Here is an 18,567-nt window from a genome sequence, read left to right on the forward strand (position 1 = left end):
GTTAGGCTAAATTTTTATTTTATTATTCTTCACATATAAAATATTAAAATTTAATAAATAGAAGATTAATTTATTAATATAAAGACTTATTAATAATTATAATATTTAAAAATCAATTTATAGATATATAAAAATTAATTTTAATTAAAAATATAAATTTTAAATTAAGAGATTGGTCTATTAATCAAACAAAATTCAAAAAACTAAATTTAAAAAATATAAAAATTAAAATATAGTTTTTACTGAGAGTAAATTGTAATTTATGAGTAATATTTAATAATGTTAAAAAAAAAAACTCACTCAGCTAACATCATAAAGTACAAGAATTAAGTATAAGAATTTTTTAATTATAAATTAAATTATAGGATATTACTTAAAAATACGTTAAATAGCATTGTAATTTTTCTTAATTATTCCTATTAAAATAACTCGAATTGCTTAATTTTATAAATATTAATTTAATAATTTATATAGAATAGAATTTGAACTATTAATTTCTATTTTAAAATTTAATAATTAAAATAAAACATTTAAATTCTATTTATTTATTATATAATACTTATTAAAAAATTATTAATTATTTTTATATTATAAAAAATTCATTAATTAGTTCATTAATTTTTAAAAAAATATTAAAATATTCTTACTGCTTTAAAAAATTTACTAATTAATCTTTTTATTAATTTTAATATTAACTTTTTTACTATTTAATTTCTTTTATTTTAAAAAATTCATTAATTAATTCTTTAAATTTATAAAAAATTTATTAATTAGTACATCAATATTGAAAATAGTTTAAAATTTTTTTATAATATTTAAGAGATAAAATTAACAAAAGATTAATTAATAAAATTTTTAAAATATTATAAATATTTTATTAAAATAAAAAATTAACTAATGAATTTTTTAATAATATATAAATTAAATAATAATTTTGCCTTAAATATATAATATGGTTATAAAATATATATATAATATATATAATTTATTTTATTTTATTATTGTCAATTTTTTATTATAATAATATATCAGTAGGCAATTTTAATTTTATTTTATTTTATTTTATTTTTAAAAAATTTTAATATTTAATAAAATTTAATATTTTTAAAATAAATATTTTTAAAAATTAATAAAAATATTTTAATAAATTTAAAAAAAATAAAATAAATAAATATTATAGAATGTGAATTAAGGAATAGAATAAAATTGAACTCTCCGCGCACATAATCAAAATGGGAGTATCCACAAAAATTAAACTATCCTAATTTATATTAGTAATATCTGAACATTATATCGAATTCGATTAAAAATTAATCTAAATTATCTTAGCATGTTTCAAACCTAATTATTATTATTATTTGAATAAAATCAATTCATTTAGTTTTATATATTTTAATTAATAATTTATATAAAAAGTATTTTTTATTATTAATTTTCATTTAAAAATTTTAATATTTTTAAAAAATATTTAAATTTTATTTTTAAATAAAAATATATAAAAAAATTTATAAATATTATTATAAAAATTTTTTATATTAAATTAATTATTTATATAAATAAATTTAAATAATAAATAATCTGTATATAAAATTCAATTAGAATTTAAATATTACTTTTTAAATTTAAATTTATTTTAAATTTAATTATAATTATTTAAATTTATATTATTAAAATTCAATCTAATTAAATATTTTAAAATATTCAACCGATGCCATTCTTAAATATCTCCAGTGTCAAATATGGAACGGTCACTAAAAGTCATCTGATATTTCTTAATGATAGTATTGATGAGCCTCATTGGAATCACTGACATACTTTAACCCGTGTGGAGCCGTGAGGGTTTTCCTTCACTGCATCTCACCTCCAGGAATCTAGATGTTGACACTTCCTGCGGATGAGAACATTTAAAAACAATAAAATTAATATAAAGCCCATCCTCTTCTTCTTGACCACAAACCACCGCTCGGGCTTCAACTCCCAACTCACTGCCATGGCCACCATGATGACCAAAATGATGAGCATCTCCTCCGCCATGTCTTCCTCCTCCTCACCATCACCATCACCGCCACAGCCGTCTGCGCAATCTCTGTCCACTCAATCTCCACCGTCCCCTTCACTTCCTCTCCGCACAATCCCTGGATCATATGGATGGCCATTGCTAGGACCTATCTCAGATCGCTTAGACTACTTCTGGTTCCAAGGTCCTGAAACCTTTTTCAGGAAACGCATTGACAAATACAAGTCGACAGTGTTCCGTACAAATATTCCTCCATCATTTCCTTTCTTTTCAGGAGTAAATCCCAATGTTGTGGCTGTTCTCGATTGCAAGTCTTTTGCTCATCTTTTTGATATGGAAATCGTCGAGAAGAGAGACGTTCTTGTGGGTGATTTCAAGCCGAGTTCTAACTTCACCGGAAATGTTAGAACCTGCGCTTATCTTGATCCCTCTGAGCCTCAGCATGCTAAGGTGTGGATCCCTTCCCTTCCTAAGCTGCTTCTGTTTTCTTTTCCTTTTTCTTTATTAGCATTTATTTATTTATATATGATAAAATATCTAATTTATTAACTTACATAAGTAAATTTTACTCCGCAAAAATCAACTTGTGATTTGTCTTTTTTTTTCCTAATCTGTGTGTTAATCTTACGGAAAATATTATTTATTAAAAACTCAATTTTCCGTTGTCAACATTCGAAAACTATTTTAAAAAATTTATGTATTAGATTAGGATTGAATTTTCAAACGAATAAGAACAGATTTTAGAAATGATAAGTGTGGGGTGAAGATTTTTTTTCTTTTTATCGCATTTTCAAGAGTTGAATGCGACTCAAGTGAAAGAAATAAATTATCAAATAATAGTTAAAAGCTTAGCCTGATCTAGATAGATTAATAGATAATTTTCTTTGTTTTTAAATAAATAACAATAAAGATAAATTATATTTTAAATTTTAAATTTTAAAATAATTAATATATTAATTTTTATATTTTTAAAATTAAACACTTACTCCCACAATAATCAATTCGTTTAAATTATAATTTCTTTCATTGTAAATTAATTTCGTAAGTTAAATATTAAAAAAAAAGTAAATATTTTTAAATATTTAAAATACTCACATGAATATTTAAGTTATTTTCAGTATGAGTAGAGAATTTTATATTACATGAACTATATTTTAGTCTTTAAATTTTAGTATACTTGACGAATTAAATTTTATATTTTTAAAATTAAAATTTTAAATTTTTCTATATTTAATTCATCTAAAATTATAGTTTTACCATTCATTATAAATATTAATTTAGGGTTAGTGTATAGTCAAATTTTTTTCTAAAAGTATAATCTCTTTCTAAAATATTGTTCATAAAAATTTAGGATTTATTTAAACATTATTTTATACCACCTAAAAATAATTAAAATAATAAATATTTTTTAAAAATTTTAAAATTATAAGTGTTCGAAATATTTTAATAAATAAAAATTAAAAGATAAAAAATATTAAATATTAGTTAAATAAAATATTATAGATAAAAGTTAACTAAAATTTAAACGGTTTTTTAAATAAAAAATAAAAAATAAAAATATTTAAATTATAATATATAGGATTAATTAATTATATAATAATTTAAGTATATAATTTTAAAAATATAAAAATTGATTTATTTATTATGTTAAACTAAATTGAGGGATGTAGGTATGTAACTTTAAAAATACTGTTGATTATATTAAAATTTAAAAATTAATGTGTAATTTATTTATTTAAAAAAGGTAATAAAGATTTTTATAAATTTTTAATGATAAAAAGTGAACGTTGAGATTTTTAATTAAGACATATAAAAGTTTAAATATTTAATTTTAAAAATATAAATATATATTTATTAATTATATTAAAATTTAAAAATTAAAGTATAATAATAATAATAATAATAATAATAATAATAATAATAAGTAAAAGACTTAATTTTAGAATGAGAATTTTGTATGTTTTCAAATACAAGGATGAGATTTTAATTGCATGATTTGACGCGTGCAAGTATCATTCGATGTCGATGTCGATTCTTTGCTGTGAATCCAAGAAGGAAGGAAATTAGAAAATTCTTTGCTATAAATTCAAGAAGGAAATAAGAAAATAGTAGATAGGAGAAAGGAACACACATTAATTGCAATTATTACATTGTAAATAAATTCAAATTTACTCATATCTGTAACATCTATAGAAGTGTGAATGAGTGGTCGAATTTTTAAATAGACTAAAATATTTTTATATTTTTTATATATATTTGATGTAATTATTTTACATATGAATTCTATTATTATTATAACTCTTAATAAATTAATAATTCATAAATGAAGCTTCTAATAATGTTAATTTAATTAAATAAAACCATAAAACTTATTTATTGTGAATCAAACTAAATTTGATGTGGAATACCATTATATTAGAATTTTTGTAAAATTGTGATTATAAATATAATTGTATTAAAAAATAATTAGCTCTTTTTTTATTCATTTAATATAATATATGTAATTATAAAACTATCATTAATACTATTACATAATAATAATAACAACTCTATGATTTGATAGAAATTATGTCATTTAATAATTTTATTTGACAAAACATTGAAAAATTCTTTTTAAATTAGAAATTTATATTAAAATAATTGAATGTAGTTAATAGCTTTTTTCTACTGTAAATAATAACAATTTTATTTAATTTAATTAATATGTTTATAATCAAAATGGTCAATAGAAATATTGAATTTTTTTTTTCGGCAGATTGAATTTTTAAGAATACAAATAGTTAATTTTGATAAAACATAAACATTTAATTATTTAGAATTATGAGACTAGATTATTATGGTTAAATTTTAGAATGTTATAAATAATATGGTAAGATATAAATATATCACCTATTTTAATTATAATAAATACGACTTAAAATTTTAACTATTAAAAATATACTAATGTTTATCATTGAAGTTTAAGCCAACTTCTTGTTAAGTATGACTTAAAAATCCTTATCATTAATAACATTAAGCTACACATGTCAATTTGACTAATTAGTTGGTCATAAGCTAGCTCATTCTGGCAACCTCAGTCTTGCTACACATGTCAATAATATTAAATTTTTTTAAATTTTAAGAGATGGTTTGGATACTTCTTTAGAAAAATAAAAATTAATGAGTGATTTTATTGAAATAAAATAAAATTGATTAAAATTATAATAGTTAATTATATATTAATCATTATAAAAAAAATGGATTAAAAAAATAAAAAAAAGTATAATATAAAAAAAATAGTGTTTCTAGAATTCGATAGTTAAAAGAATTCTTTATTTTACCTATAATAAAAAGAGTTTTTTTTTTTTTTTACCATTTTAAATTTTAGAAGAAAAATATGTTAATCATGATAAAAAGATTTGAAATAATACTCCACTGGTTGAAGATGAATTTTATAAATAAAACAATTCTTCTATCGAGTATTTCTCAAGTTTCAAATGCTTTCATGGTCAATTTTAGCGTTGAATATGTTAATATATATTCTAAAGTCAAGAATATCATAAAAAATTTAAAATGAAAAAAAAATGCTCAATTATGTGAAGTTGAAATTAAGAATTGAATTTATTATAGAATTTTTTGTAATAAAAATATCAATTGTTATTTTAAAAAACTGTTCAGTTTTTTTTTTTATTTTAAAAAACTCATGAATGAATATATATCGAATAGTGATATTCCAACTACTGTTTACAAATAATGAAAAACCTAAAGTTCAGATGAAGTTTTTTTTTTTTTTTTGCAGAACTACTCTTAGTATTGAAACAATCATGTATATAAAATGTGAAATATTTTACAGGTGAAAAACTTTGCTTTGGACATCCTGAAAAGGAGCTCCAAGGTGTGGCTCACAGAACTCCTAGCCAATTTTGACATCCTTTGGGAAAAAGTTGACAATGATATCTCAGAAAAAGGCAGTTCAAGCTACATCTTTCTTCTCCAGCAAAGCATCTTCAAGTTCCTGACTAAAGCCCTTGTCGGAGCCGACCCATCAAACTCGCCTGAAATTGAGAAAAATGGGTTCGCCATGCTCGACCGATGGCTGGCCCTCCAGCTCCTCCCCACCGTCCATATCGGTGTTGCTCAGCCCCTTGAGGAAATGTTTCTTCACTCTTTTGCCTACCCTTCTTTTCTTGTTAGTGGAGATTACAAGAAGTTAGTTCAGTTCATAAAAAAAGAAGGTAAATATCTATCTAACCCTTTTTTATTAATCTAAGGGATTGTTAGGTTGAAATGGTACAGTTTTAATTGAGGTAAGTAGAAATAGTGATATGTCCAATATTTCATCACTAATGTGATTTATAATTATATTAGAATGGGTTCAAGTTTAAAAATAAATACAGGTGATAGGTTCAGGTAAGATTTAGAGTGAAACACCTATTATTATCTTAATAGCTTATATAAATAATTAATTTAATATAAAATAATTTTTTATAATAATATTACTTTTTATATTTTTATTTATAAGTATTAAAATTTTTAAATAAAAACTATTAATGAAAAATATTTTTTATATAAATTATTAATTAAAATATATAAAATTAAATATGTTTGATTTTTATTCAAATAATAATAATTTAATATAAAATAATTTTTAATTGAATTTGAAAGAGATTTAAGTATTGATAATATTAATTGGATTTAAATTTGGATAGAGTAATTTTGGTGAGTATTCTACCTATTTACATGTCTATGGGCTATGGGGGAGAGTCTTGCAGCTTAACCCAATGGTAATGTATTTAATAAACTCAAACTACGTAGGAAAGAATTTTCTAACCCAATGCTACATGTGTTTAATTAATTCAAACTATGCAGGAAAGAAATAAAGTAAGATTTTTTAAAATATAGTTTTAGAAATTAAACTTTTATAATTTTTAATTTTTTTATTTGGGTGAATTAAATTTTTTTAAAAATATTTAAAAAATTTTAAGAGAAAATCGGGATAAATTGAAATCAGAGATTCTTCAAAATGTCGAACAACTTTATTTTAAAAGACATTACTCTCTTTTAAACATAGATTTCATATTTAAAAACTTTATAAAATCTTTTATTATTTTAAAAAACTTCCTCCCAAATTAATAAGTTTATTTTTTTTACTTCAATAAAATCGTTATTATTATAAACTTATATTTTTGCGTTAATTCATAAATGGTATAGTTATATTGAAAATTTACTTATTTAAAAGTGAAAAATTATATTGAAATGTTGTACATTGTGTAAAATTATAAATAGTAAAATAATATTTATTCTACTGCTGAATTAATTATAAACTTGACATATTTAATGTTTAATTTTATCAATATAATTTATTAAATTACTCGTTTTCTTTTAATTGCATTTAATGAACTAAAAAAATTATTTATCATTATTATGAATTCCAGATTAATCCTTATTTAGAGGATCTTGAGTCTTTCTGCTTGTATTCAAACAGGCAAAGAAGTGGTCCAGCGGGGCGAGACCGAGTTTGGACTCAGCGAAGAAGAAACGATTCATAACCTTCTCTTTGTACTGGGTTTCAATGCATTCGGTGGCTTCTCTGTGTTTCTACCGATTCTAATCGGCACAATTGCAAGCGACACGACTGGATTACAAGAAAGATTACGCAAAGAAGCCAGGGAAAACGGCGGTCCGAGTTTAACTTTTCACTCGGTTATAGAAATGCCTCTCGTTCAATCTGTGGTCTACGAGACGCTTCGACTCAACCCGCCCGTTCCTCTCCAATACGCCCGAGCCAGGAAAGACTTTGAACTCAGTTCTCATGAATCGGTATATAACATCAAAAAGGGCGAGTTACTGTGTGGATACCAATCGCTGGTGATGAGAGACCCAAAGATATTTGATGAACCGGAGAGTTTTAAACCGGAGCGGTTCATGGGCCAGGGAAGAGCGTTACTGAGTCACTTGTACTGGTCAAATGGGCCACAGACTGAGTCACCAAGCGCGTCAAATAAACAATGTGCAGCTAAAGATTACGTGCCACTCACGGCGTGTTTGATTTTGGCCCACATGTTTAGGAGGTACGATTCTATTACTGGAAGTTCTAGTTCAATCACAGCCGTCCAAAAAGCTAAGTGATGATCTGTAATAAAACAAAAAGACAGATCTGTTGGATCAATGCTAGGGCGTGGGCGAATGTACTCAACAATTTACTAATGAGCCCATGTTTCTGGGTTTATTGTCTTCAATCTGGTGTGAGAGACGAGCAGTAATTACTATATTTTATTGATGAATTTTATCAGTATTTATAATTTTTTATTTTAAAATAAATTAAAATATTCATAAAATTATTATTAAGAGGACGCTTTAGTAATTAAATAAGTTAAAAATAAATTCGTTAAAAATTTTATTATAATTTTTAGTTTTTATAATTTAATTATACATGTTATTTAGTTCTACGAACATTTTAATTGAAATATTTAATTGTATGATTTTTAAAATATGAAAAATCAATAGGTTGATAGTGATTCTCAAAATAAATAGTTAGGAAAGAATTTAGTAGAAACCAAAAATTAACGAGTAAAGAAACTAACATATTAAAATTTGATTGGTAGTTAAGAGTGAAATATTGATTATTGAGAGTAATGGGAGAAGCAGCAGTGCTATATTGATTCAAAAGCAATGTTAAACACCAAATATATAAAGCCAGCATGCCCTCAGACAACGAAGATACAACCAACTGATGCATCCTACGGGTGATAACAGGGACGGAGATGTTTCTACAATAAAAATTAAAATTAAAAAGTAAAAATAAATCACTTTCTACTTCCAGAGTTTTACACGAGGAACATAACTAAACATTTGTAGCAAAATAGAGAATTTGGCCTTTTGACGTATTTGTTTCAAAAGGCATCCTAGCAACGAAGTTATCTATACTTAAAGGCTAAACTGAGAATACTACATGGACTCAACCTTTCACTGAGATTGGGGGCGAGACCTGGCATTCCCTTCTTTCCATCCTCTCTGACGAGCTCTTGACTCCCACATTGCTGTCAGTTTCTTTTGTGCTGCTAATGAAGCCTCAGCTTTTTCCCTTGCTTCTTCACAGGTCTCCATCCCAGAATTGCATTTGTCTGCTTCCTTTTGATACTGGGATGTCATCTTCTTCGCCTCAAGCAGAGCCATGTCAGCACGCCGCTGATTCTCTAAAGCTTCAGCCTCCCGCAACTTCAGTTCCTCTGTCAATAGCTCTGCAAAGTTCTTTTCTGTATCTTCACTCACCTCCGGATCACGCTTTGCACAATCTGCCAACAAATATATGAAACCTTGAATCTTGATTCCAGATTGTAATTGTGTTTATCCATAATATCAAATCTTGAGATAAGCAAATTATGAAGTTCTGACTGCGCAATTTGGAAAATAAAATCTCAATTAACATTACTATGGGAAATGTTAAATATTTTGGTTACACCAAAAAAAAAAAGGAAAGTATGCTTGAAATCTTAGTTTGATGCATGTTCTTTTACGTTCAAAGAAAAAATAAGTGCTGAAGTTATTCACTTTTTGGGCCAACAAATGAATTTATCCTATTTAAAGTTAATTCATGATAAGGAAACTAACCCGCAAAAGAAGCATTGCTCAATCCTGCATCAAAACAAAGAAAAAAACTTTAAGCATGCACATGATTGAGTATCAAACAAATAGAACATGACAGAGCTTAGAATCAAAATAAATTGCCCAAGAAACTAACAAGCACAGCAACGTTTAAGTGTCTAGGACATGTAGTGAACAGATTGCAAAAATAAAGCTCCCACAAAATGCACCTTTACATTGAGAACCTAGTCAAAACACACACATATATATACAAACACACCCAGAAAGAACTGCATGTGCGGCAATAACAACATCAGCATCAATCAGAAAGATAACATCAAGATTATGTGTGTAGAGTGAAGCATCACTTTTTGTTCATCTTGTTGTGAACCAAAGCCAAGTACTTCAACATGGAGATCTGAATTATTATCATATAGTGAAGCATTATTGCATTCATTTGCCATACAAGAAAATTACAGCTTTGTGCAGATAAAATATTCAAAAGGACAGTAAAGCAAATGGAGATCTGAATTATCATTTGATGACTAGCACATGCAGTTGATAAATACATCAATAAATTCAAATAAATTGCTACATTTCAACCATCTTTACAACTACAGCAAAAAAACGGTTGCCATTAAAGTTTGCAGAACACTGAGATTCAAGGCCACGCATAGATTTTCAAGAAGGGCCAACAAGGAATCAGATAAGGCATCTACCTTGAAATAATCAATTTTTTTTAATCCGTTTTTACACAAACAAACAACAGTACCAACCAGTGGTCTCAAACCCTTCACATGAACTTCAGGCACCCACCCAAAAAGGAAAACATCACCAAGAACAACCATGGCAGTAAATAACGCCTAAGCAGAAATAGTTGAATGGAGAAGGGTGTTAGACAAAAATATTTTTTCTCAGTATACAATTATCCAAAGATCCAAACTCTACTAGAACCCAAAGATTTGTTACATCTAATAGTTATCCTGCAAGAAATCTAACAGCTGCCAAACTACCAGATATATTGACTTCGAATATTTCGAATTCAATCTACCAAATCAAGCAATCTCAAACTAGCAAGTAAGCCTGTATTTGCATAGACTATTTTGTAAAGAACTTCAACCTTCTAGTATGGATCTTGAATTTAACCACAAATCAGTGCCAATGTAAAAAAAATTCTCAATAATTCTCCTTACTATCATAACTATCACAGAGTTTCCCAAAATCCAGATTCCCAATTTTCCTTTCGAAATTATGAATACAAACAAATCCTACATTTCTATGAGGTACAAGTGGCTGCTAAATTTTGTATGGCAATCAGATTAAATCAAAGGGGGGAAATTATGGGATCTAGGCAGATCTAGAACGTAGAGAAAACATAACGATAAAAACAAAGTAATTAAAAAGGCTTGACCTTGAGGGATGGTGAGAAGCGGCTGAGAAGAGCAATCACAAACGCAAGGAGAGCAAGCGGAGGATGAGTGGCTAACGGCGGCTAAACCCTCCTTGAAGTGCCAGTAGAGAGGCGGACCCAGTATGTAGCCAGCCAAGCACAGACCCATGAACCCAAGAGCCACCTGCACCACTGCTGCTTGGTTCATGGCCATAGATGGTGATGCTTTCTGTTCCACAGAAACGTTTTTGTTTAGTTTTGCAGGCTCCTTTTTAAAACTCTAATGAGTAGTGTAATTGGGTTTTGACCAACACAGGAGTAACAGTAAGACGATGACGGTGCCGAGTGATCACAACTGGAGACACGGATCGCAGCCGTGCGGTTGTAGCTGATAATACTTTTAAATAAATTATATTTTTCTTCTTAAATTTTAACATAATTAATAATTAATCTCTATACTTTTAAAATTAAATATTTAAATAATTCTATTAATCTCTATATTTTTAAAATTAAATATTTAAATTATCAAATAATTTCATTAGTTAATACGTTAAAATAAAATAAATATTTTAAATACTTAAAATACTTTTAAACACTAAATAAAATATTTTATATTATATAAATTATATTTTAATCACTTATAACATATTAATTTTTATATTTTTAAAATTAAATTTTTAAATTTTTTTATATTCAATTTATTTAAAATTATAATTTTTCTATTCATTATAAACATTAGTTTAAAGTTAATAGATCGTATAATTTTCCTCGTAAAATATTTTTTATAAAAATTTATAATTTATTTAAAAGTTATTTAGTATTATTTAAAATGGCTAAAATTATAAATATTTTTTAAAAATTTTAAAATTATCAAATATTAAAATATTTTAATGAGTGAAAAATAAAAAAAAATATTATATTTAATTGAATATGATAATTTATATAAAAGTTAATGGAAATTAAGTCTCCTTTTAAATAAAAAATATTAAAATATTTAAATTTTAATAAACGACAAAAAAAGATAAAATTTTAACTCTTTAATATTTTTTAATTTAAAAAAAGTAATAAAAATATTTTTATATTATTAATCGTAAGGAATAAATGAAAATTTAAATGGATTGATTATAAAGAGATTTAAGTATTTAATTTTAAAAATATAAGAATTAATCTATTAATTATAATAAAATTTAAAAAATTAATGTTAATTTATCTATTTAAAAAATAATAAAAACTTTTTTCCGCTTTCTACAGTAAAAATAGATAGAATAATCTTTCATTTGAATAAATCGATTATAAAAAAATTTAAATGTTTAATTTTAAAAATATAGAGATTAATCCGTTAATTATGCTGAAATTCAATGATAAAGGATAATTTATCCAAACTTGTTTTACAATTATTTTTGTATCTATAGTTTAGACAACTAATTAAAATATCCTTAAATTTTTATAATTAAATTAAAATATTTTTATATTTTAATTTTTTTAATTGATTATTAATTTCAAATATAAATTCAATTAAATTTATATATTTTATTTAAGAGTGAAATAAATTCAATTCAAAATTTTATAATAACTAAATTTTTATACAGTTACTGAAGAATGAAATAATCACTTATTTAATATAATATTATTTGTAATAATAATAAAAATTTTATGTAATAAAACTTCTATAATTTTAAAAATTATTTATTATAACTATATATTTTTTAAAATTTTTATGAAAATTAAAATATTAAATTTTTTATTTCTTTATATTATAAAAAATAATATTTTATAATTAAAAAAATAATATTGTATTATGTTAAGACGCATATGATTGTTAAATAAAAGTATGAGAACTTAATTGATCTAAAATTTTGATTTAGGCTTAATTGAATTTATTTCCTATTACTTTCTATATACTTTTACCATTAGACTAGTTAAAGGTGAAAGAAGTTTTTGTAATTTTAAATTACAAGAAATTATAGAGTGATATTTTTTATAAAAGAAGTACCTATTTTTATATAAATGACTCTACCCTATTTATTTTTTATACCATGTAAAGTGTCCTATATGATACTATGACTATTATCATAGGATCTAAGTTTAATTATACATAGTGACAACAAACACTTAGCAACCTGCTAGACAGCTAAGAATTCTCATTTGGTTCAGCCACAAACTCAACTTTGAAATGAGGTTTCAGATGCACACATTCTTAGTTATGAAAATATAATACAACAGTTAATTATAGGAAAAACTTTTCAATTTTTCATTCACTAAAAGGAAAACTATATAAGGGACTCTTCTTGCAGATCATCCCATATTTACATGTGTATATGTTTAAAGGAGATAAACAACAGTTACAAAATGGAAGTTACAAGCAGTTTAGCTTATATTCCTAGCCCATAGGAGAATAACCGCTCATAATCTGCCTTGGAGAAAACTACTCTTATGCCAACATAACTTCCCCTCATTTATAGGTAGCTCCTCTGCCTCCTGCAACTTCCATCCGCACTACCTATATAATGGATTAGACTGACACCCAACCCCAACCTTTGCAAGCCAACCAGCAACAGCCCAAGACTTCCAACCAGCTTGCACCGGCAGCATTCTAAACTGCGCAACATACAGCCTTGCAAATCAAGTGTGCCTATGCACACAACTCAATTGTGATAGAATCAAAGCTCAACTCCATCCAACTCATGCCCACCCAATCAAGAACTGACAAACCACCCCCACCAGGAGAAGCCAAGTCCTTATTGGTAGGGCTTGCAAATATTCCTTGATTTGCTCTTCAAATAGTCACAAGATAGTATTCCTTTCCCAAGTAGTTTCAACAATTAGCTTATCTTTCCATTGAATAAGGAATTTTGTCCTTCTATTCTTCTTATTTTGCCCTAAGATTCTATGATACTGAATCTTCTCAATTTGATCATCAAACTATTTCCTCATAACCAGTGGAGCTCTCTTAGCTTGACTTTTTGAATATTCTGCTACATCATAAAACTTTTTGAGGAAACTTACATGGAAAGTTGGATGAACTTTTAACCTCTTGAACAACTTCAATTTGTAGGCAGTATTTGCCCACTTTAGCCACAACTTCGAAAAGAGCCATTATATTTAGGAATTAATCTCCTATGAACTACTTTACTGCTTATCTTCTTCTAGATTTATGGAGTCAACTTCAGCAACATCTTATCACCAATATTGAATTCAACATCCCTCCTCTTCCTATATGCATACTTCTTCATTTTTCTTGAAGTTTTTCTCAAGTTGTCACTAACTTCCTCTAGCAGCTCTTTTTTGCTCTTGGCAAACCTGTATGCAACAGGACACTTGCCTTTAGTCCCTTATTTAGCCACGTCCATAGGAGTGTTGGGCTGTGTTCCAAAATAAGTTCAAAGGGACTCAATTCAGTGGAAGAAGATTTGTGCAAATTGTAACAAAATTGTGCACTATCCAGCAGCTACAACCAATTTCTTTGGCTTTGCACTCATATAATGCCTGAGATATTCTTTAAGCAATTAATTTATCCTGTCGGTTTGCCCATCAGTTTAGGAATGATTGTCCATGGAGAACTTTAACTCCGTCCCCATCATATTAAAGAGAGTAATCCAAAATCTATCAGTGAAATGTGCATCCCTATTACTTACAATGTCTTTAGCAAGCCAAAGTATTTCACAACATTCTTATAAAATAGGTCAATAGCAACATTGAAAAGAGAAGCAGAAGGAGCAAGAATAAACATAACACACTTAGATAACCTGTCTACTACTACCATGACAGAAGTCATGCCATTCACCTTAAGGAAATCAACCAATAAAATTCATAGATACTGAATCCTAAAGTTTTTCTACAATTAGCAACGGTTATAGCAAATTTGCCTGCTTTTGGTGCTTACTCTTGTCTTGTTGGTATACTAGATAAGTGCAAACATAAGCTACGACATTCTCCTCCATCTTCAGCCAGAAATAATTCCTTCTCAAGGGAGCTATCATCCTAGTCACACCTAGATGATCAGCCCATTGATGGTCATGTGTCTCCCTAAGAATCTCCTTCTATAGGCTACCAACATTAGGAATAAAAAATATGCCACAATATTCTTATAAAATAGGTCAGCAGCAACATCGAAAAGAGAAGCAGAATGGGCAGAAATAAGCACAATATACTTGGATAACCTGTCTACTACGACCGTGACAGAAGCCATGCCATTCACCTTAAGAAACCCACCAATGAAATCTATAGACATTGAATTCTAAGGTTTTTCTACAATTAGCAACGGTTGTAGCAAACTTGTCTGCTTTTAGTGCTCACTCTTGTCTTGTTGGCATATAAATAAGTGGGAACATAAGTCACGACATCCTCCTCCATCTTCAATTAGAAATATTTCCTTCCCAAGAGAGCTATCATTCTACTCACACTTAGATGATCAGCCCATTGATGGTCATGTGTCTCCCAAAAAATCTCCTTCTATAGGCTACTAACATTAGGAATAAAAAATATGCCACAACATTCTTATAAAACAAGTCAGCAACATCGAAAAGAGAAGCAGAAGGGGCAGGAATAAACACAACATACTTGGATAACCTGTCTACTACGACCATGACAGAAGCCATGTCATTCACATTAAGGAACCTACCAATGAAATCCATAGACACTGAATCCTAAGGTTTTTCTTCAATTAGCAACGGTTGTAGCAAACTTGCCTGCTTTTGGTACTCACTCTTGTCTTGTTGGCATACTAGATAAGTGCGAACATAAGCCACGACATCCTCCTCCATCTTCAGCCATAAATAATTCATTCCCAAGAGAGCTATCATCCTATTCACACCTAGATGATCAGCCCATTGATGGTCATGTATCTCCCTAAGAATCTCCTTCTATAGGCTACCAACATTAGGAATAAAAAATATGCCATAACATTCTTAAAAAATAGGTCAGCAGCAACATCGAAAAGAGAAGCAGAAGGGGCAGGAATAAACACAATATACTTGGATAACCTGTCTACTATGATCATGACAGAAGCCATGCCATTCACCTTAAGGAACTCACCAATGAAATCCATAAATACTGAATACTAAGGTTTTTCTATAATTAGAAACAGTTGTAGCAACTTGTCTGCTTTTGGTGCTCACTCTTGTTTTGTTGGCATATTAGATAAGTGCGAACATAAGCCACGACATCCTCCTCCATCTTCAGTCAGAAATAATTCCTTTTCAAGAGAGCTATCATCCTACTCACACCTAGATGATCAACCCATTGATGGTCATGTGTCTCCCTAAGAATCTCCTTATTTAGGCTACCAATATTAGGAATAAAAAATATGCCACCTGAAGCCATCAAGAGATCATCCTCCAATAAATATCTTCTCACAATCTTATCTTTAATCTGCTGAACCAGCTTTTTGTAACCAATATCTTTATGTCATGGATACAAATTATGTCAATCATATCAGCCTAGACATGAGTGGTATTGTACAATGCAACAATCGCTTCCTTCCTACTAAGAGCATCAATAACCTAATTGTGCCTGCCTGGCTTGTGCTCCCATACGAAATCATACTCAGGCAGGAATGCTTATCATCGAGCCTACTTGGGAGATAGCTTTTTTTGAAACCTGAAGAAAGTGTTAGCACCATTGTCAGTTTTAACAATAAATCTCATACCCGGCAAGTAGACTCTCCAATATAGAGATAATGAACAATACCAATTATCTCCTTCTCGTAGGCAAAATACTTTTATTTAGCTATACTCAGTTTTTTGCTTTTAAATGCAATGGGGTATCCCTCCTAGACTAGCACCCCACTCACAACTTTGTTAGAAGCACCTGTATGCACTTCAAAAGGTACATTGAAATCAAGCAGCTTAAGCATAGGTTTTGAAGCAATAACAACTTTCAACTTCTCATAAGCATAACAATAACAGCTTTCAACTTCTCATAGGCATCTTGGCAATGAGTTAACCACTTCCACCTCTCATTCTTCTTCAGAAGATCAGTCAATGGTGAAACCTTCTTGTAATATCCAGCAATAAACTTCCTGTAATAATTTGCAAAACCAAGGAAAGACCGCAACTCCAAAATTTTGGTTAGTGTAAGCTACTCCACAATGGCTTCAATCTTCCTTGGGTCCATCTTCACCCTCCCTTAGCTAACAAGATGACTAAGGAACATGACTTCCCGTCTAGCAAACTCACATTTTTCTATCTTCACGTATAATTTGTACATTCACAGTGTTTCCAACACTAACTCAAGATGTTTCAAATGTTCATCAAGATCCATATTATAGACGACAATATCACTTACATACACAACAATAAAATCCTCAAGAAAGTCATATAACACATCATTCATGAGATTACAAAATGTTGCAGAGGCATTTGTCATACTAAAAGGCATGACCAGAAATTCATATGCTCTGTAACTGGTCATACAAGTAGTCTTTACTTCATCTCCTTCAGCAATCCTCCTTCAGCAATTCTTCAATTTTGTAAACCAACAAGCACCATTTAATCTGTCCATTAGATCTTAGGAGGCACATGATACTTTTTCTTTATCGTCATCTTATTCAAGGCATGATAGTCAACGCACATCCTTAAGCTACCATTTTGCTTCTCCTGGAAAAAAACTGGCACATCATAAGGAGCCTTCGATGGTTGAATGTAATATGCCTCCAACAATTCATTCAACTGCTTCCTCAACTTAGCAGATTCAAGAGGAGACATACAATATGAAGCACGTGCAGGAGGTTAAGAACTTAGTACCAACTCAATTTTATGATCAATTGCATGCATAGGAGGCAACTTCTTTGGCAACTCAGGAGGCATCACATCTAAAAATCTCCCCAATAACTCAGCAACTTGATCAGGAACTTCCACCATCTTATTGGGCTTAATTTCTAGCAAGGCAGCAAGAAAAGTCTCTTCATCCCTCCTTAGCCCATTCTTAACCTGTGTAGCACTCAACATACTATTCACCTTGCTGAAATCATTAGACTCATCCTTAGGAATAAACTTTCCTTGGACAAAACAAGTTTTCAATTCATCCATGATAAAAAGAAAACCATTCAAATGAGGAACAACAACAACTTTAGCCTACAAAAAGAAATCATTCTCCAAAATAAGATCAAAATTATCAAGAAAAACAACAAATAAATTCATATACCCAACCCAAATCCCTACAGTAACAAGAATATTGGCAGCCACACCTATTCCATCTCTCGATGCTGAATTTTTTATTTTAATCCGATTGAAACTATTGGTCACGTTCAAGCACAAGGATTTAGCCATCCTTTTAGCCAGAAAATTATGTGAAGCACCAATATCTACCATGGCCCGCACTTCAACTCTACCACTAGCCATGGTAATCAATATAAGTGCCCAAAGCAACTGGGCTCTAATACCAAATTGTTACAGGGTCTAAGTTTAATTACAAAAGTGGTAATAAACACTTAGCAACTTGTTAGGCAACCAAGAATTCTCACTTGGTTCAGCTATAAACTTAACTTTGAAATGAGGTTCAACAGGTACACATTCTTAGCTATGAAAATATAACACAATAGTTAATTATAGGAAAACTTTCCAACCTTTCATTCACCATAAGAAAAACTATACAAGGG

At 28.2% G+C, this 18,567-nt stretch overlaps 2 protein-coding genes across 2 annotated transcripts; one reads left to right on the forward strand and one right to left on the reverse strand.

Annotated features, from left to right (window-relative positions):
- Positions 1-1,911: 1,911 nt before the first annotated feature.
- On the forward strand, positions 1,912-8,291 carry LOC110627525 (fatty acid hydroperoxide lyase, chloroplastic). Its single transcript, XM_043948512.1, has 3 exons — positions 1,912-2,467; positions 5,850-6,231; positions 7,482-8,291. Exons 1-3 carry the CDS (start codon positions 1,991-1,993, stop codon positions 8,123-8,125), a joined length of 1,503 nt encoding a protein of 500 aa, XP_043804447.1. The 5' UTR covers positions 1,912-1,990; the 3' UTR covers positions 8,126-8,291.
- A 341-nt stretch (positions 8,292-8,632) lies between these two features.
- LOC110628700 lies at positions 8,633-11,326 on the reverse strand. The gene is made up of 3 exons (XM_021775494.1): positions 10,992-11,326; positions 9,608-9,631; positions 8,633-9,291 (listed from the first exon to the last, which is right to left on the reverse strand). Exons 1-3 carry the CDS (start codon positions 11,182-11,184, stop codon positions 8,963-8,965), a joined length of 546 nt encoding a protein of 181 aa, XP_021631186.1. The 5' UTR covers positions 11,185-11,326; the 3' UTR covers positions 8,633-8,962.
- Between the last annotated feature and the right edge of the window lie 7,241 nt (positions 11,327-18,567).

The sequence above is a fragment of the Manihot esculenta genome, chromosome 12, assembly GCF_001659605.2.
Source record: "Manihot esculenta cultivar AM560-2 chromosome 12, M.esculenta_v8, whole genome shotgun sequence".
NCBI classification, from domain to species: Eukaryota; Viridiplantae; Streptophyta; class Magnoliopsida; order Malpighiales; family Euphorbiaceae; genus Manihot; species Manihot esculenta.

What these genes read in the sequence shown, in the direction of transcription:
- LOC110627525 (XM_043948512.1), top strand. Translation starts at nt 1,991, where the DNA reads ATGGCCACCATGATGACCAAAATGATGAGCATCTCCTCCGCCATGTCT. An exon ending in CTGAGCCTCAGCATGCTAAG is followed by an intron (nt 2,468 to 5,849) that starts GTGTGGATCCCT and finishes AATATTTTACAG; the next exon opens with GTGAAAAACTTTGCTTTGGA. An exon ending in TCAGTTCATAAAAAAAGAAG is followed by an intron (nt 6,232 to 7,481) that starts GTAAATATCTAT and finishes GTATTCAAACAG; the next exon opens with GCAAAGAAGTGGTCCAGCGG.
- LOC110628700 (XM_021775494.1), bottom strand. Translation starts at nt 11,184, where the DNA reads ATGGCCATGAACCAAGCAGCAGTGGTGCAGGTGGCTCTTGGGTTCATG. An exon ending in GCTTCTCACCATCCCTCAAG is followed by an intron (nt 9,632 to 10,991) that starts GTCAAGCCTTTT and finishes GTTTTGATGCAG; the next exon opens with GATTGAGCAATGCTTCTTTT. An exon ending in GAGCAATGCTTCTTTTGCGG is followed by an intron (nt 9,292 to 9,607) that starts GTTAGTTTCCTT and finishes ATTTGTTGGCAG; the next exon opens with ATTGTGCAAAGCGTGATCCG.